The sequence below is a fragment of the Aspergillus pseudodeflectus genome, assembly GCF_044049435.1.
Source record: "Aspergillus pseudodeflectus strain CBS 756.74 chromosome Unknown BJX68scaffold_3, whole genome shotgun sequence".
NCBI classification, from domain to species: domain Eukaryota; kingdom Fungi; phylum Ascomycota; class Eurotiomycetes; order Eurotiales; family Aspergillaceae; genus Aspergillus; species Aspergillus pseudodeflectus.
In genome coordinates this window covers 1058392-1076954 of record NW_027263779.1, presented here as the reverse complement: position 1 = coordinate 1076954, position 18563 = coordinate 1058392, and the positions used below count along the sequence as shown (strand labels likewise).

At 53.4% G+C, this 18563-nt stretch overlaps 9 protein-coding genes across 9 annotated transcripts; 3 read left to right on the top strand and 6 right to left on the bottom strand.

Annotated features, from left to right (window-relative positions):
• Window positions 1–636: 636 nt before the first annotated feature.
• Window positions 637–3268, bottom strand: BJX68DRAFT_226529 (catalase). Its single transcript, XM_071038522.1, has 8 exons — window positions 2555–3268; window positions 2446–2504; window positions 2239–2400; window positions 2068–2192; window positions 1930–2019; window positions 1618–1885; window positions 1362–1557; window positions 637–1299 (listed from the first exon to the last, which is right to left on the bottom strand). The coding sequence occupies exons 1-8, from the start codon at window positions 2877–2879 to the stop codon at window positions 767–769; spliced, it is 1758 nt and encodes a 585-aa protein (XP_070904518.1). The 5' UTR covers window positions 2880–3268; the 3' UTR covers window positions 637–766.
• Window positions 3269–3509: 241 nt separating this feature from the next.
• BJX68DRAFT_262007 (uncharacterized protein) lies at window positions 3510–5555 on the bottom strand (the record flags this gene model as incomplete). Its single annotated transcript, XM_071044334.1, has 4 exons — window positions 3510–3662; window positions 3713–4343; window positions 4389–5140; window positions 5187–5555. 4 exons carry the CDS (start codon window positions 5553–5555, stop codon window positions 3510–3512), a joined length of 1905 nt encoding a protein of 634 aa, XP_070904517.1.
• Window positions 5556–5761: 206 nt separating this feature from the next.
• BJX68DRAFT_276829 (putative alcohol dehydrogenase) lies at window positions 5762–6953 on the bottom strand (the record flags this gene model as incomplete). Its single annotated transcript, XM_071048198.1, has 3 exons — window positions 5762–6434; window positions 6479–6638; window positions 6698–6953. 3 exons carry the CDS (start codon window positions 6951–6953, stop codon window positions 5762–5764), a joined length of 1089 nt encoding a protein of 362 aa, XP_070904516.1.
• A 322-nt stretch (window positions 6954–7275) lies between these two features.
• BJX68DRAFT_276828 (transketolase family protein) lies at window positions 7276–9463 on the top strand (the record flags this gene model as incomplete). Its single annotated transcript, XM_071048197.1, has 3 exons — window positions 7276–7385; window positions 7437–8544; window positions 8591–9463. The coding sequence occupies 3 exons, from the start codon at window positions 7276–7278 to the stop codon at window positions 9461–9463; spliced, it is 2091 nt and encodes a 696-aa protein (XP_070904515.1).
• Window positions 9464–9748: 285 nt separating this feature from the next.
• Window positions 9749–10576, bottom strand: BJX68DRAFT_226526 (uncharacterized protein). The gene has a single exon (XM_071038521.1). The coding sequence runs from the start codon at window positions 10531–10533 to the stop codon at window positions 9769–9771; it is 765 nt and encodes a 254-aa protein (XP_070904514.1). The 5' UTR covers window positions 10534–10576; the 3' UTR covers window positions 9749–9768.
• A 252-nt stretch (window positions 10577–10828) lies between these two features.
• On the bottom strand, window positions 10829–12256 carry BJX68DRAFT_226525 (uncharacterized protein). Its single transcript, XM_071038520.1, has one exon. The coding sequence runs from the start codon at window positions 12020–12022 to the stop codon at window positions 10970–10972; it is 1053 nt and encodes a 350-aa protein (XP_070904513.1). The 5' UTR covers window positions 12023–12256; the 3' UTR covers window positions 10829–10969.
• Window positions 12257–12488: 232 nt separating this feature from the next.
• BJX68DRAFT_226523 (putative phosphatidylglycerol specific phospholipase) lies at window positions 12489–14199 on the top strand. Its single transcript, XM_071038519.1, has one exon. The coding sequence runs from the start codon at window positions 12604–12606 to the stop codon at window positions 14098–14100; it is 1497 nt and encodes a 498-aa protein (XP_070904512.1). The 5' UTR covers window positions 12489–12603; the 3' UTR covers window positions 14101–14199.
• Window positions 14200–14423: 224 nt separating this feature from the next.
• On the top strand, window positions 14424–16034 carry BJX68DRAFT_116972 (protein kinase family protein). The gene is made up of 2 exons (XM_071036035.1): window positions 14424–15242; window positions 15308–16034. The coding sequence occupies exons 1-2, from the start codon at window positions 14693–14695 to the stop codon at window positions 15976–15978; spliced, it is 1221 nt and encodes a 406-aa protein (XP_070904511.1). The 5' UTR covers window positions 14424–14692; the 3' UTR covers window positions 15979–16034.
• Window position 16035: 1 nt separating this feature from the next.
• BJX68DRAFT_116969 (GMC family oxidoreductase) lies at window positions 16036–18322 on the bottom strand. Its single transcript, XM_071036034.1, has 5 exons — window positions 18146–18322; window positions 17749–18085; window positions 17155–17691; window positions 16486–17089; window positions 16036–16409 (listed from the first exon to the last, which is right to left on the bottom strand). Exons 1-5 carry the CDS (start codon window positions 18193–18195, stop codon window positions 16201–16203), a joined length of 1737 nt encoding a protein of 578 aa, XP_070904510.1. The 5' UTR covers window positions 18196–18322; the 3' UTR covers window positions 16036–16200.
• Between the last annotated feature and the right edge of the window lie 241 nt (window positions 18323–18563).

Sequence of the window (18563 nt, the reverse complement as noted above, 5' to 3'; positions counted from 1 at the left end):
GTATTACGCACACACCCCCTCACGAGTGGTATAGAGGAGTTCGCGACGCGGCGTTGCCAAGGGGCTTCATCCACGCGGCAAACAGGGTTATCCTCGAAAGGCTCGGATTTATGTGGAGAACAGACGGTTTGCCGACACGTTATTTTGACGAGGTTCGGCTCTTATTCGCTGGCCGGGACAATATTCTCCAGATTCGTATGGAGTACGTCCCAAGCTTGCGAGGTGACGCCGTCACTTCTCCACAGCTCCACTTGACAATTGCTGGAGTGGCGCAGCAGGGGAGGGCACGATTCATGCATCGCTATTTTTCGGAGCCATGGCGTAGCAGGACACATTCTGGGCAATCCGCAAGCCCTAGTAAGGTATCTTCCGCGGAGTAGTACATAGCCTGCTCTCTCCAATCTCGCTTAGGAATCATTGATGCCTTGTTGATCAACTCCTCAGGATAGTCCACGCGTCGAGAGTGCTCTGACCCATGCCAAGTATACAGCTCTCATCATCCGCTGTGGGGACTAGTTTGATTACGCGGAGTTGATCATGCGAATCACGATTTGGACTTCTCATCTTGTCGAGCTCATTGGAGGTACGGAGTCGGCATGCAGGTCGTACTCACTTATGATATATTTTGAGTTTTGCGGACGAATTACGGCATTTTGATCACGACTTTCGATGTCAGAAGTACGCGGGACCAGACAATCGAACATGAGCGCAACAACTAGGATACTGACAGAACCTGCAAAGCCCAGTGGGTTCCACTGGAAACCCCTCACGCATTATAGACTGGCATAGCAGGACACATCCCCACCAACTTATCGGTCGCAGCACTAGGCCGGAATTTCGCTTCCTTCCCCCACTTCTCCGCCTCCTCTCCAGCCCTTCCCTGCACCTCCTCAAACGCGAATTTCTTCTCAGGAAGCAGATTATAGATCCCCTTCGCGTACTCCGGCGCAATGCGGAAAGCCTGCACGAGATACTTCACCTGGATCTCAGGATACTCGACCAACTTCAAAAGCCGCGCAGTATTCGCGTGCAGATGCTGGCGCGCCCGCGCGTCCATGACGTCCATGTACAAGTTCCGGGCCTGATCATACTCAGAGTCCTTGCCCTCGTGGAAGAAGTGCGATTTGCGGCCAACGAGACTGTCGGCGAGTTGGTAAGGGGCTTCGGCGGTGTCCGGACGGAATTTGTTTGTGAAGCTGTTGGGCGCGTATTGGGGGTTCATGGCGTGGTTTGCGTCGACGCGCATTTGGCCATCAAAGTTTAGGGAGGAATACGAGGAGGCCATGAAGGGGCAATTCACTGTGCATGTTGTTAGGATTGTGTGCCTAAGTGTGGGAGTTAGAACGGATATTGAAGCTTACCCGGAACTTGGTGCAGGTTGATCCCGATGCGGTGGTACTGCGCATCGCGGTAGAAGAACATGCGGAATTGTAGAAGGGGGTCGGGGCTGTCTTCGATGCCGGGGACCATGCTTCCAGGAGAGAAGGCTGCCTGCTCGACGTCGCGGTGGAAGTTCTCCGGGTTCTTGTTCAGGACCAACTTGCCAAACTCTTGTAGCTGATTTTGTTAGCTGCGTTCATGAATCCGGAGGGTACTGGATATGAGAGGCAGTCGTACTGGAAACTGTTTCTTGGGCCAGACTTTTGTCACGTCGAACGGGTCGAATCCGAGCTTCACCGGGTCTGCCTCTTCGGGCTGCATGATTTGAATGTGGGCAGTCCAGGTAAGTTGTTCTCCGTGTTCAATCTTTCGCCAAAGCTCGCGCTTCGAGTAGTCGGGGTCTTCGCCTCCGTACTTCAGGGATTCGTCGGCAGTGAACTGCTTCTGGCCGTGGTCCGCGAGGAAGTGGTACTTGATGTAGACGAACTCTCCCTTGGCGTTCACCCTGCTAATGTTAGTAGCGCTCTCTTTGAGTGAGTTGGCACGTACCATTTGAATGTATGACAGCCGTATCCATGGTTGTTGGTCCAACCATCGGGTGTGCCGTGGTCGCTGAAGAACATCATACCGGCATGGTTTCTGCGAAGGTCAGCGAGGAAGGTATCAACAAACAGAAGAACATATTACCCTTCCGGTGTGTTGGCAAGCAAGTCAAACAAGGAGTTGTGATCCAAAAGGAAGTTCTTCGGATTCCGATATTGGGATCGAATCACATCGGGGCCTTGGATAGGGTCTCGACAGAAAAAGACTGGCTTCACTCGATTAGTGATTGGCTTTGATGCTGGCGAGGGGTCTTACAAAGTTCAGTCCCACGATATCATAGTTACCCTCGCCAGTATAGAACTTGATGGCGAACCCACGGGGGTTGCGAGCCAGGTCTGGGAACTCTCGACCTAGAGTTACCGTTGAGAACCGGACGAAGACAGGGGTTTTGATTCCAGGTGATCGAAGGAAGTGTGCCTGTAATTGTCAGACCTAGAATTGCTTGAAGGTGAATTTTCCTACCTTTGTCAACGAAGATACATCCTTGGTGACCTCGAAGTGTCCAAATGCGCCACTACCACCTGCAAAGGTTAGGCATCGAAGAAGATATGGGTACCACGGGCAGTCTAACAAGGATGAACCATGCGCTCAAGGTTCTTGGAGCGATTGAAATGCTGCTGCTTCTGGAAGAGGAACGTATCGGAGGCCAAAGGGAGCCCGCCCGCCGTCTTACTATGAGCCGGGTCGGGGAACGGGATAGCCTCGTTGTTGGTAAAGTACGGACCATCATCAGCCCGCTTCCCAGGACCCTGAACGCCGGTCAATTTAGCCGCGACCTTTGCGGGTCCATCGTTGGCGCCCTGGAATAGCGACGCGAGCTGCATAGGGCGCGGATCGCCGCCCACAGCGCCGACGGCTTGGCCGATTGCTTGCAACGGATGAGTATGGGTGGTCATTGTGGTCACGGACTGTCGGCAACGAAATTATTGTGGGCAACCTGACTTGTCCTGCCTCGTCGCCAGCTCTTCCTGCTTTTATCACTCATTTTTACTGCCATTGAGTTTCCTGCTGTCAGAATGACGGCTGCAATATGTGGAACAACTGGATCGAGGTATATTTCTAGAGCTTCCTCCTGACAAGCTCTCCCATGGAGGGTGACCTTGATTGATGATTTGCGATACTTGAAAGTGGTTGAGATGGTGGCGTCATTGATTAACTGTTGACATCTCGGCTCTGTCAGAGTAATCATGTCCCTCCGATTGGTCAACACTCGGTGGTCTAGGTCTGTCTCGTTTCCCAGTCCGCATGGAACAGGGCTGGCGCATACTAATCCGAAGCGTCTACAAGGAACGAGGAAAGCTGGATTTTCGGGGAGCACATGACCAAAGAAAAAGAACAACATTTTGTGAGTGCCAAGACCGGCGGCAGCGGCCACATGACCTCTCAGTTACCCCTCGTTCCAGAACAGGCAGTCGCAACCGCTGTCGGCCGCCCCGCACCTTTCCCACACCTTCTTCTGCTTCCTGCGCTTTTCTCCTCCAATCCGCAACAATAACCACTTTCCCTCTCTCCCTCTTTCCTTATCTTCACAACTTCTCCCCACGCCCCCGCAGGGCCATCCACTCCTCAACAATCCCGGCGTACGATGACGGTCCATACACAGCCAGCAACTCTTTCCACCACCGCCCGCCCATTCGGTACGGATTAAGCCCGAGGTCACGCAGCAACACGTCATTGTACTATGTGTGTCCGGTTAGAGAGATGCGATCATCTGCACAAGAACACTCACTTTGATTGCGTCCACATTCAGTCCGACACCCGTCAATCGTCCCCACACTACATCCTCGGCAATGGACTCGTATACGCGCCCGGAGTTGCTCAGCGGCCCGTCCTGGCCACCGTCAAGACCACCTGTGAGAAACGCTACGGCCCAGAGTGCCTGCACCTCTGCTACGAGGGCTACGGCCCCAGAGTACACGGCCCCCATGACGGCGAGCGACCGATCTCCTTCAGCAACAAGAGACGGCGACGCTACGCGACGGAAGAGACGATAGGTATTTGGTGCCGGCGCGGTCGCATGTTTGAAAACACTTGGGTCAAAGATTTGTCGCATTTTTGCCTCAACCTGTTGCTCGGATGAGTCCCAGCCATAGTCCGCATTTGGGCCTGGTAGGCCAAGCTGCGTTCTTAGAGCCGGTGGATCAAATTCAACTGGGGTACGTGGTATCCAACCAGTTGCGTGAATGATGAGATCGAGTGATGGGATCAGGGTGCCGTCGGAGAGATGAATAGTTGCGTCTGTCGATGACCCTGACAGACAGGCGATTTTCGAGCGATAAATATGGACGTTCGGACCGCGGATTGTATCCCATAAATCGTGGTGATTTGCGATGCCGCCAGGCGAGGTGCACTCAATCGCGCTGGACCGATTAGTGTCATTCATGAACTGCAAGGGCGGATGTTACCTGGCGGCTGGGCGAAGTTTCTCCATCTTCGGCTGGGAATCGTACCCGGCGGACGCGTGAATCGAAGCGTCCACTTGCTTCCATATTTGGCGTACTGCTGCTCGTCCCAAACGGTTCTCGTGGATTATCCTCCGTAACCAGGACCCCTCGATCCGTGGTATGCGATACCGCGATGTTGTAGACGGCCATGCTATGCGCTTCGGGATCTCGTAAACACATCGACTCATCAATCCGACCATACGGGTGCAAGCTGCCTGGTCGCTCGCCACTTGTTTTCTGCCCAGCTGGGCAGTGGGCTCCGTCATCCAGGCTGGGCCGAGTCCGTCCTCTCGGATAATCCAATGCACCTGGACCGGCTCCGGAGGGCATGCATTAAGCCGCAGGGATGCACTATTGCGATGGAGGGAACCGAAGAGGTGAATGAAATCAAAGGCCGACTTGGCTCCACCGTATACCGCGACTGACCTTGGGAACGAAGAACGCTGTGCGTTGCACTTGAGCGGCCTTTGTTGAATCGGAACTGGCTCATAGCCTAGTTTATCCTGGCAGTAGAAACCGACATCTTTGGCGTGTATCTCAGGAATCGGGTGGCACCCGGTGCGAGGAATATCAGGGATATTGGGCTCAGAGGTAAGACCAACAGCAATGATAAGCTTATCGCAGGTTATAGTAAGCGGAGTGGAAGTGCCGCCGGTCTGTGCGATAATGCTGAGTGACCATTGCTTGGACGGAAGCCGAGAAACGCCGTCGACCTATAAATATGAGTAGACGTCTCATATGACCGCTATATTTACACACCTTCCAGTTCAGCCGGATACGCCGAGTGAGATCCCACTTTTGACACCAGATGTGCAGATACCGGTTGATCTTCCAGCCAGGAATGAACTTGTCTTCATCTACCCCACCAGCGGTGTTTGGGACAGCTGTGGCTAGGGGGAGATCGCTGAACTCGTAATGACCGTAGGAGTTCTGGCTCAAAAGATTGGGGTATAAGCGATCTCGAGCCCATGTACCTCCTATCTCAGAGCCCGAGTCAATGATAAGAATGTCATTCTCGTCGTTGTACTCGTTCTTTTCTGAGCGGGTGTAGGCGCCAGTCACCTGGAGATATGTTTTGGCAGTGATGAGGCCGTAGTAGCCAGCACCAACTACGACAACCTGCGGCATTGTGACCTGTCGCTAAATATTCCCTGCAGCGGAGGCCCCAAGAGTACAAAGATTGGCCTTCATCTTAAGTGCCAGGCCGCCAAGGCATGGACAATCGCCGGCATCTGGCCGCTTGATATTGTTCTTTGCATACAAAGAAAGACTTGGCAGCCCCGTTGATCAGAACAGGGATCCCGTTTGAAATCTGTTTACAACCTCGTATTTCTCTATATCGTGGCTTCTAATTCGTCAACTATCGTCACTTTAATGCTGGGTCGTTGTCGATCACCACATAGTTCCAACGCCTCCTGTGCTCGTTCCAACGGAAATTTGTGAGACACCAACGGCTTGAGGTCGAAAAAGCCGGCCGCCATGCATGCGATCGCCCTTGGCCACGTATCCCGGTAACGGTTGATGAACTTGAGGTCGATCTCTGCCAATGAGAGATGCATAAACGGCAGATTGTTGATGATCTCCTTGCCGACTCCAATCACCACTACCAGGCCTCCCCGTCTCGCCGTGTATGCAGCCGTGCATATACTACTCTCAACTCCTGTGCACTCGAGGACTCGATCGGGCGCAGTGTACTCGTTATCGCCAAACAGCGCTCGGATACCCTTTGCGTTTCCCTGAGCGTCCAGCGCAGGATTGATCTGGTACGTCGAAGCGGTCGGCACAAACTCTTTGGCGAACTTGAGTCGGCTCTCGTCGATGTCGGTGATGACGATCGGGTGTGCGCCAGATGCGCGCGCAGCAGTCGCAGCGATCAGACCGATGGGACCAGCACCGCAGATGACCACGCCGCGACCGAGTTCGAGCTGGGCGACTTGAATGCCGCGCATCGTCACGCTGAGGGGTTCGAGGAGGGCGCCGTCGAGGTAGGATAGGTTATCAGGAAGTCTAATCATTAGCGAGTGTCCTTTGTAGAGCAAACAAGTACGTACTTGTGCAGCCACTTTGCGGGGTGGACTTTGTATCGCTGGACGGTTCCAGGGTAAGGGTAGACGCCGGCAAACGCCACGTCCTCACAGAGGTTGTATCGTCCATCATCGCAGAGGAAGCAGTTCTCGCACGGTACACCAGGCTCGACAGCGACGCGATCGCCTGTAAGTAGTCAGTAAGTAACTGAGTAGTTCCGTCACGAAAGAGAAAAGAAAGCGCACCGGGCAGCAAATGTGTTACACCCTCTCCACACTTCAACACCACTCCCGCAGCCTCATGCCCGATAATACAATCGCCCTTGAAAATCAACTCTCCAATGCGACCGGTCTTCCAAAAGTGAACATCTGACCCGCAGATACCGGTCGCCTTAACATGAAGCAAGACTTCGCCTTTGCCCGGCTCGTGAACGGGGGCTTCGACGAACTTGATCTGGTGGTCGGCGGTGATTTGAAGGGAGGGATTGGGGAGGTACGACATGGCGGCGAATCGATTGGTTTGAGGGTCAGGCAAGTCGGTCGACAGAAATTACTGAGAGTGGAAAACTTCCAGAGGCGCCACGAAAATTATATAGCCTGTTTCTCATGCGCGAGGGGAAATGGATGGGGAAACTGGAGGCTCCGGAGGGACTCCGATTATTTGGGCTCCAGAATTTCCCCATTCGGCGTACAGTGCCTACGACTACTTGATTCGGTAATGGTGCATGTTTTCCCCCGGTTATAAAGCGATAAACCCCTCGCAAATTGATTGTTTTTGTGTTCAGACAAAGATTATCTCTGTCACTTTGCATTAGTCCATCACAATGACGGCTTCACTTGTGAACGGCTCGAGCAGCCACCATGACCATGTCCTGAAGAGCTTCCGGCTTCTTATCGCCGATCTCTGCCAGCAGTTTGGCGGCGGACACCCTGGGTACGTAACACAACGAAACGAAAGAATCGATGAACGCGGCTAATTTGGTAGCGGTGCCATTGGCATGGCAGCCATCGGAGTCGCCCTCTGGCGCTACATCATGCGCTACGCTCCTCACACGCCCGACTTCTTCAACCGCGATCGCTTCGTCCTCTCCAACGGCCACACTTGTCTCTTCCAGTACACCTTCCTCCACCTTACCGGGTACAAGGCCATGACTTTCGACCAGCTCAAGTCATACCACTCCGAGCGAGTCGATGCGCTGTGCCCAGGCCACCCAGAGATCGAGCACGAAGGTGTCGAGGTTACCACCGGCCCTCTGGGTCAAGGTGTCGCCAACGCGGTTGGTCTAGCGATGGCCTCGAAGAACCTTGCGGCTACGTACAACCGCCCGAAGTACGATGTCGTCAACAACCACACATGGTGCATGATCGGAGACGCGTGCTTGCAGGAAGGTGTTGCCCTGGAGGCAATCTCACTGGCTGGCCACTGGAAGCTGAACAACTTGACAATCATGTACGATAACAACCAGATCACCTGCGATGGCTCTGTTGATCTTACGAATACCGAAGACATCAACGCCAAGATGCGCGCTTGCGGTTGGGATGTTATCGATGTGGAGGATGGGTGCTATGATGTTGAGGGTATTGTACAGGCTCTGCAAAAGGCCCGTGCCTCAACTGACAAGCCCACCTTTATCAATGTCCGCACTGTCATTGGTCTCGACAGCAAGGTCGAGGGACAGGCGGCTGCCCACGGCGCGGCATTTGGGGTATCAGACGTCGCTGAGATGAAACGCAAGTACGGTTTCAACCCAGAGGAGCACTTTGTCATTAGTGATACTGTTCGCGAGTTCTTCGCTGATATTCCGGCTCGCGGAGAGGGCTTCGTTAAAGAGTGGGATGATCTCGTCAAGAAGTACAGCGAGGCACACCCCGAGCTGGCCGCCGAGTTCCAACGTCGTGTGCGCGGTGAACTCCCCTCCGACTGGCAGGAGAAGATCCCAGCTGAGTTCCCCGACAAGCCGACTGCTTCGCGTGCGTCGTCTGGTCTCGTCTTCAACCCTCTGGCACAAGACATCAACAACTTCATGGTCGGCACAGCTGATTTGTCGCCTTCCGTCAACATGATCTGGAAGGGCAAGGTTGACTTCCAACACGTAAGCCTTCCGATCCTCTTCTTGACTGCAAAGCTAACCAGTACAGCCCGACCTCCGCACAACCTGCGGTATCAACGGCGACTACTCCGGCCGGTACATCCACTACGGTGTCCGCGAGCACGCCATGGCCGCCATCTCCAATGGCCTCGCAGCCTTCTCCCCCAACACCTTCATCCCCATCACCTCCTCCTTCTTCATGTTCTACCTATACGCCGCTCCAGCGGTACGCATGGGCGCCCTGCAGCACCTCCAAGTCATCCACGCGGCGACACACGACTCAATCGGCATGGGCGAAGATGGACCCACGCACCAACCCATAGAACTCGCCGCGCTCTACCGCGCAATGCCAAACCTGCTATACATCCGGCCCGGTGACAGCGAAGAAACAGCCGGCGCCTGGATCGCCGCAATCAACGCAAAGAAATCATCCACGATCATCTCCACCTCGCGACACGCCCTCCCGCAACTCAAACAGACCCGCCGCGACGGCGTCCTCAAGGGCGCGTACATCCTCGAAGATATCCCCAACGCAGCCGTAACGATCCTCGGCGTCGGTGCCGAACTCTCCTTCGCCCTTGAAGTCGCGGCAACGCTGAAGGAAAAGAACAACATCACCGCGCGCGTAGTCAGTTTCCCCTGCCAGCGGCTCTTCGAGCAGCAGAGCGTCGAATACAAGCGAAGCGTGCTGCAACGACACATGGGGATCCCGGCGGTCGTTATCGAGCCGTATGCGCCCAATGGGTGGGAGCGCTATGCGGATGCGGGGATTTCTATCAGACGCTTTGGACATAGTTTGCCGGGCAAGGCCGCGTACAAGTTCTTTGGCTTTGATATCGAGGGGATGTCTGAGAAAATTGCCGGGTATCTAAAGAGACGGGAGGTTGAGGAGGAGCTTAAGGGGGAGTTTGTGGATCTCTAATTGAATCTTGGATAAGTTTGTGATGGTAATGATGTATAGACGTATATAATCTATGAATTTATTTCTTGCTTAAAACTCTACCAGTAGGATGCCAGATCTCCATAGACATCGCCTGGATTCTCCCCTTCCTCCTTTTCACTCACTCACCCTATGCACACTCAAAAGTGGTTGAACACTTGTATTGAGCTAAACCGGCTGACAGTTCCCCTCCCCATACTCACTCCTCGAACAGCCCATCGGACATGCCCCATCTCGGAACTGCCACGCAAAAAGCCGATCCGTCTCCTCAGCCAACACACCACCTATCAAAGCCGTACTCGACGGCAACCCCTCCGCCTCCGCAAAAACCTCCCCCGACGAAATCGTAATTTGCACGAATCCATATTCAACCAGTCTGGCGATCGACGTTCCGTATATGTACTCCTTGAACCCATTCCACCGGAGGGCGGACGCGCACTAGACTCACTATTATTAGCTGCCGTTATCTCCTTCAACAGAAAAGGGGAGAGTAATTTGTCGAGCGTGGGCACACTTACCATCGGACAACTCTCCGCGTTCGTATACAACGACAGATCCTCAAACGCCTCGACCGTTTCCGCCGGTGAAAGCTTATATTTCCCCACTGGATCTTGCAGGATCGACGTGCAGTTCAGGATTGCGGAGATTTCGCCGTGGAGCACCATGTTCCCCATTTGCCGGCTTTGGTTTACGCCTGTGCAGATTAACTCTCCGAGGGCGCTGCTAGCATTGGTTATGTCGTTGCCGCTGCCGTTGTCGCTACTGGGGTTGGTGTTGGGGTTGGTGTTGGTGTGGTTGACGATCACTGCAGCGAAAGGGTAGGGCGGGCACGGTGAGCCGCTGGCGTTTAGGGCGTGGAAGGTTTGGCGCATCCAGTGGATGCGCGTTGCAAGGGGAATCTCCCTGTCATCGTTTGTTGATTTGAGATGGGGAGTTTGTGCGTGGTGTGGATTTTGTAAGCTGGTTTGTAGTATATGGTTGCTTCGGACATCATGGGAAGCCGTCTGAACAGTCAATGTGGCGAAAATGGTAAGAATTGTTGGTATGCGCATGATGGAGAGGGTTGTGGTTCGAGGCGTCCGCGGTGAGGAGTGCTGAGGAGTTGAAGGTGATTGTTGGAGAAGAGGGGAAGAGGCGGTTTTGTGATCTGATGTCAGCTGCGCTTATCTTGTGTTGTTCCTGGTTATCCGCGTAGTACTGGGGGACAGAAACACGGTAAACTGCAGTGTAGCTGCTGATATACCTACCGGAGATCGGAGATATCCCCCCTGGGCTGTTACCGATGATCAGAATGTTCTCTCCCTTTTACTAGTTGCGCGAGTTCAACTTGGGCAAGGGGTTATGGAGGCTCAGACGGTACGTACATTCCTCAGGCCTCTCTGAGGGCTTGTAGCACTCATGAGTGGTGAAGAAAGTTATTACATTGATCATGGATATTAAATACAACATTTTCCCGCTTTCCAACTCCCCCGCTCCAGATTTGGTACGTTAATGTGCAAAAACAATCGGACGTCCTTTAATCCCAGCTTGCTTCGAGCTATAGCTCACCCCATCAATTTTCATTCCCTGCTCATTTGCTAGGATGATCGTATCGCCATGGTCGGATAGTGGACAGTCCGGGAGATCAAACGGCTGGTCAATCCTCGGCCGTAGCGACACATTATCCGGAAGAATCTGAATATCACCCGCCTTGTTGCGGATCGTCCAGTGATCCAGGGGAACCGCTCGATTCGTCTTATTGGACAGTGTAACCGACCTCGGGGTTGAATTTGCAGGGTTAACGTAAGCCTCGTGGATGACAACGGACTCCTCGATGATATCCGGACGCAAAAAGTCGCTCCACATCACGCCGGTGATTGCGTGCCCTGTTTGATCGTTGGTGTGTACGGCCTGCGAGGCGAAGCCGATGAAGAAGCCGATCCATAAGTTTGTTCGTTGGAAGTGGATGATGAGCCCGCCGTCTTGGAAGACCCCATCGTCCCATCGGTACTTGCGTATGTTGCCTTGGTTCATGTGCATCTTGTGCATGGCTTTGCCGTTGTTGTATCGGGAGCCGAATAGGTATACATCTGCATTTTCAAGGATGGCCTGCTGGATGTTCGGCTCGAGAACGTCAATTATATCGTTGAATTGTCCGGCTACCTCGTGAGGAAGGAGTCGGCCGTCGCTTGTGTTGAATAGGCTGTTTCGGATGTAATCCAATGAGCACTCGTTTTGCATCTGGTCTGTCCCTCGGTGAAATCCATATTTCAGCTCGGCCAGCTCGTCGGCGAGAGGATTTTGGTCGATCTGGTGGTTTACCCAGTAGACCAGACGGGAATCATGAGGGTCTCCAAGGCCAGACTTTATGTTGATCGTGGCTCGATACAAGCCTTGGATTTCTTTGTCTTCGCGGGTGAAGGTCGAATCATATCGTGGTGTGCCAGTGTCGAGATCATGAAAGTACAGAGAGAGGTGCGGTGATTTGAGATCGTCTTTTCGACGCTCCACTACATGGTAAACAGGATGCGCTTTCCAGACGCCATAATCTTCAACCGGCATCGTGAGTGATTACAGGGGTTAGCTCATCTTGAAACATCTGGAGAAAAATATCCGGGTGACCGTTGAATATATATCCGTGGAGCCCTCACCTTTCTGTATCAAGTCTTGCAGTCAGAAGATCAAAAGCCTGAAAGCCTGGACCAGTCCATATAGTCGATTACGTCTAGAAGACAGGAAGCTTGACTCGATGAGCCATGGATTGTGTTGCAACGTCAAACGGAAGGCCCGCCTGGAACACGATCGAGTGGTCGAGAGCCAGCCATTCCACACCCAAAAACGGAGACGAAGTATCTTTTTTCCTATCACTTCCATTTGCTGGCCAAGAAACGAGTTTAGCTGTACTGGGATTAGCCTACATAATTTGTGCCACCAATCAACAGCTGTGCTGTGCCCACCCCCCTCATCATGCAGCGTTATGTTGATAACCGGTTATGCGACCGTCAGGCGATCCCTCCCAGCCCTCCAAGTCGTTTCTCTCCGCGACCTTTCTTTTCACCTTTCAACCATAGACACTCTCCCTGATAGATGCGTCGACAGCCTTTTTTCCGATCCATACACCACATAAACCCGCGATAGACGCCATGAACTGGCTGCGGGGAAGCCCCGCCGAGCGGGAACCCCGCGTCGACGAAGACCAGGAGCCTCTGCTCAACGAGGACGAACACAGCCGTCGCTCAAGCCAGGATGAAGAATCTACGACACTCCAAGTCGCTCGAAAGACGACCTCAAGGCGCCGCTTCATCGTTCTTGGTGTTCTCCTCACAACGAGCATCACCTCCATCGTCGTCGTCATTGTCCTCTTGGCAACTCACACACTCTTCCCCAAACCCGAGGACCGCACCCATCGCATCCACCACTCTCCCATCAAAAACATCGTCGTTCTCGTGCAGGAGAACCTCGCTTTCGATACCATTGCCGGCGGCCTCACCTACAACCCCGACATCGATAACCTCGTGAATCACACATTCTGCAACCCAGTCAACGTCTCCGATCCAGACTCCCCGCAAATCTGCGCAAAGCCGATCGCCAAAAACATCGCAGCCGATGACCCAGACCACAGTATCGCCGGTGGGAATCAACAGGTCTACGGCACCGACCACCCCGACCTCTCCATTCACACTCCATCTATGCAGGGCTTCGTCACGGAACAGATGCGCGCCCACGGGATAACCAGCGACCTCTCGCGCGCCGCGGAGGTGATAAACTACTATACGCCGGAACACGTCCCCGTTTTCAACGCACTCGCAGAAAATTTCCTTCTTTTCGACAGATGGTTCGCGTCCGTCCCTGGCCCTACAAACCCTAACCGCGCATACCTCACCTCGGGCACGTCCCATGGCCACGGCTTCAACGATCCCGGCTTCGATGTCTCAGCCCTCCCTCAGCTTTCCATCTTCGAACAGCTCTCTGCAGCAAATATTTCTTGGATAAACTACTCCAACGCGACCGGATTCGCCCCCGATGCGCTCTTCTACCACTGGACCGCGACAAACGCGCGGCAGAACATCAAGCCAATCTACGACTTCTACGCGGACGCGCGCGAGGGAAATCTCCCACAATTCACCTGGATAAACCCCGAATGCTGCAGTTACACGTCGTTCCACCCACCGTCGCCGATAAATCTCGGCGAGGACTTTGTGAAATCGATCTACGAGGCGCTGCGCGCAGGTCCACAGTGGAACGAGACACTCTTCATCCTGACCTTTGACGAACATGGCGGCTTCGCCGACCACGTTCCGCCACCGGAGAACGTTCCACCCGGCGATAACATTCCATACACTGAGGTCGCGGGCGACGGGAAACCGACGACATTCCACTTCGATCGGCTGGGCATCCGCGTTCCGACGATTCTGATCTCGCCGTGGGTGGAGAAGGGGGCTGTTGTGCATGCGCCGAAGAATGGAAAGGGGGAGTATACGCATACGTCAATCTTGAAGTATGTCGCTGAGCTTTGGGGATTGGAGATTCTTGGGCCGCGCGTCGAGTGGTCTGCGAGCTTCAAGGATTTGATTCACAAGAAGAAGAAGAAGTTTAGAGATGATACCCCGGTCGTATTACCCAACCCAGCGGTTTTCTAGACCTATATATACCCATGAGTTATTTACTTGGTTTTTCATTAGACGCTGTACATATGATTTACCTAGTATTTTTTTTTGCTCTGTATAGATCGATATGTCATGTCACGACTTGGCACCAAACCCATCAAGAAGCTTAACCTCTCGATTAGCCTGTAAGACACCTGCACCTTCAGGATGATACTAATACACTTACTAGGCCGCGAGTGTTGGGCTATTGCCCATTGTATGTGTGTCGCAGATAGAGTCATGTGATCCCCCCATTGGATTGATCCATCGCCGTGATTTCTTTGCTGGGACTGCTTCCCCCTCATCTTCACTGATTGATCAAGATCACTATCAACATCGGACAGATATCGGCTTATTGGGGGTTTCCTCTTTGCTTAGCTACAATACTCGTGGTAGCCTTCAAGACGCCATATTTGACACTGAATACACTGCGGTTAATTTACCCGCCCTTCGCAAGGCATACCCCACCACCCTCCAACACAAGCACATGCCTCCATAAGACCATACGATACTGCATTTCCCCTCTGAGGTGCTTTTGGCTTTTTCTTAGTTTCACTCGCAAGTTTGTGTTCCGTGTCTATATTTTATGCCTCGCCAAATGTCCACCCTCACAACAACCGCTCGAGAGATGGATGATTTTGGCGACTTCGTGAGAGATGAAGACGAGGCAGAGGACCTGGAAGAGGTTGTCGAACCCTGGGACAACTATGAGACGGAAGGAAACAAGAATGTGTTCTACCCTATCTGTCTAGGCGAGGTTCTGAATGACAGATATTTGGTTGAACACAAGCTTGGATTTGGCGGTGGATCGACTGTTTGGATGGCACATGACCTGATAGACAAACAAGATGTCGCCGTCAAGATCATGTCTTCGTGGGCCTGGGCCGAAAACGAAGTACGCATGCAGAAAGAAATAGCACAGAGCGTGAAGGACAGCTCCCATCTTGTGACTTCCCTAGCGACTTTTACTCTACTTGCCAATGGATTGGAACATCAGGTCTTGGTGTTGCCATTGATGGGTCCACGGATCAACTGGCACACTTTGGTCAAGGTTTCGATGGCTACTAGGATGTCTGCTGCCCGGCAGTTACTCGAAGCACTAGAGAGTTTGCATACTGCTGGGATTATCCACCGCGGTAAGTGGATCGAGGCCCCTTGTCTTTCCCGACTCGCGGAATCTCATGTTAAACAACCTTTACAGATGTAAGCGAGGGAAACTGCATGTGGGGAATGACTTCTCTCGCCCATCTCCACCGGAGCGATAAGTACAAGGAACTCGGACGACCGCTCAGGGAACCAATACCGCACGTAAAGCACCCCTACAAGCAGGGCGAACTTGTGCGCGCCATCAACACTCCTAATCACCTCCGCACAGACGATTTCTACCTCGGCGACTTTGGCCTTTCACAGAAAATAACCGATTCCGAATCGCAACGCGGCTACCCAGATCTCAAATTCTGCTCCCCCGAGCGTCTTCATGGAAAAGAGCCAAGCCCTGCCTGTGACATTTGGAGCTATATGGTTGTGTTTTCGATCCTGTATCTTGACTTTTGGCTGTTCAGCAGTGTAGAAACCAGCGTGATAGGCGACCATGTTCGATGTCTCGGTCCCTTGCCGGCGGAATGGAAAGGGTGCTACACGCACCCCGGCGGGAGGGATTCGTGGTACGATCAGAGTGCGAAGCCGGACCCGGAACATGACCTTGCGTCCAAGGTTGCCTCACGCCGTAGGGATGCAGATCCGGTGGAGCGGGGCCATGTGGTTTCTATTATGGCCAAGGTCTTTGTGTATGACCCTGTGAAGAGGCCAACGGCGACGGAGCTTCTGAGGGATCCGGACTTTAGAGCTATCATGAATAAATATGGGTGTTGATGTTTTGGGATGAGATATGAAGCATAATAGAAACTGAATCATTAGACCTTGAAGCCGACCATGAATTGCATCACATCATAAAGTTGCTAACTATAACCGATTATAGAGACGGTATGTGCATATCAATAAATAATCAAACGGACCAACCCTAACTGAAAGTGGATATCGATATAGCTACCTACTTAGCTGCGTACGGCACCTAAATCCCGACAGCAACCGAAATCACACGTCCCACGTCTCCTTGATAAAATCCGCGCACCGCTCTCCAATCCCATACGCCGGCATCTGCGTATGTCCACCATGCAGCGTGGGCATGACACTGCAGTCCGCGACGCGGAGATCCTTCACGCCGCGGACGCGGAGCTTGTTGTCGAGGACGGCGTTGCTGTCGGTGGCAGGGCCCATTGCGCACGTGCCGGAGGCGTGATAGCCTGATGTTCAATTAGTATTGTTCTTGAAAGAGGGGAAAGGGGGAGGGAGAGGAAGAATGGAATGGGGGAAACATACAAGTCGTCGCATGCTGCTTCACGTACGGAACCCAGTCCTCCCTCGTCTGGAAAAGATGATGCTTTTGGTCCGACGGCCATGAACCGGCAACGATATCCTTCGTGCCTGCACCCTGCGTGACGATCTCATTCGCGTACTGGCATGCCTCGCTAAGAACAAGCATATCGAGGGGATCAGCGAGATAATTACAATCAATCATCGGGTTCACGTTCGGGTCCCTCGATGCAAGAGTCACAGTCCCCCGCGACTTCGGCGCGAAAAGCTCAGCGATAATCGAGAATGCGTGCTGGCCATCTCCAGGGAACTGATTATACTGCTTCGGACCGCCGTAGCATTCCGTCGTCAAGAATCCGATGTTCGGCTGTGAGGGTGTGAGGCCCAAGGGATCGCGGCCGGGGAGGCGGGGTGCGTTCTTCCAGAGGGGTGAGTCGGCGAGGCGGTCGTCGATGCGGGTGAAGGCGACGGAGCCGAAGGGGAAGCTGGAGAGGAAGCCGGTTTTGTGCTCTTTCCATTCGGCGTATGTGCTCTGAAAGGCGTTGCCGTGGTAGACCTTTGAGCAGTTTGTTAGATTGGGTTGTTTGGTTTCGTAGAAGATGAAGACGATCTATAAGAATGAGAAAAGTTAGGGTTCATTAGAATGGAAAGGGGAGATGTGAGAGAGAAAGGTACCAGGTGGTCCATGAGGTTCTTTCCGACGCCTGGAAGATCGACCTGGCACTCGATGCCGTGCTGTGCGAGTTCATCGCGGGCACCAATCCCGGAGCGCATTAGAATGGCAGGACTGCAGTAGGCACCTCCGGAAACGATGACTTCGCGCCGGGCATGGAAGATCTTCTCAGACCCGTCTGCTGTGCGAGTAACAACGCCAGTCGCACGTAGCCCATCTTCTGTCTGCTTAATGAGTGCGCGGTCAACAGTTGTATCTGTCTGTATGGTGATGTTGGAGCGGTCATGCTCCTTGGTAATGAAATCGGCCGCAGTGGTACGGATTCCCTTGTACACAGTACGCGGGACATGGCCACACCCGTTGGCGACATCGCCGGTGGAGAACATGTCGTGTTGTAGCGGAAGACCCTTGTCGACAAAGGAGTCTATGAGACGGCTTGCGATTGGGGCGAGGTCATGCGGTTCTGTGTGGAGGGGGCCGGAATAGCCGTGCGCGGATTCGGCGGCTTTGAACCAGGGTTTCGGGTGGAATGTTTCGGACTGCGCCGTCAGTACCGAGTACAAAGGCTGGACTACGAGAAAAGGCAAGTTACCTACCTTCTTCATAGCCTCGAAGAATTCATCCCCACTCCATCCCTCCAGCCCCCAGTCATCATAATCCTGTTTCGCGCCGCGGATACAAAGCGTGCCATTACAACCACTGCTTCCACCGAGGAATCGCCCACGGCTGAGCTTGACTGTACGATCGTCGACGCCGGCCATGGGCTTCGTGACGAGGTTCCAGTCTGTCTCGGAGTCAAAGTTGCCAGATGATCCGCCGGGCATGTGTACGTTCTCTAGGTCGCGGTTGTGTTGGCCTGCTTCGATGAGAAGGACGCGGACATCTTTGTTCTCTGCTAGGCGGCCGGCGACGACGCAGCCTGAGGTGCCGCCTCTGTTGAAGTTAGACTTGTCAGTCATGGATGAGGTAAAGGGAGAGGATAGGGAGGCGTACCCGCAGACAATGTAGTCGTAGGTGTTCTCTGGATCAGTGGTGGAGTCCATTTTCACGCACAGGAAGAACTGAAGGGCAGCAGGAGAGGGTTCTCAGTGCCCGAGGACCAGCGACTCTTTTTAAGGTTGAGCTGTGCTGCTGGGGCCGAAACGTCTGCAGTTGGTAGAGAATCATGACCACGCCACTGTTAGTTCAAGCTGACAAAGTAAGCATAAGCTTGGACTTGGGTGATGGTTGCCGCTTACGCGCGGTTTATCACTCGAACTGTTGGGGTCACTGTCATAAATAGCGGAGGCGTATCCGTACCTGTCAAATGCCCAAGACCGTACGAGATTAATCATGCTTGCGATTGGGTGAGTGAATCCATGGCCAGCTTCTGGTGCGATAGTCCTAGCACCAAGAGTAGGACGATGGGAAA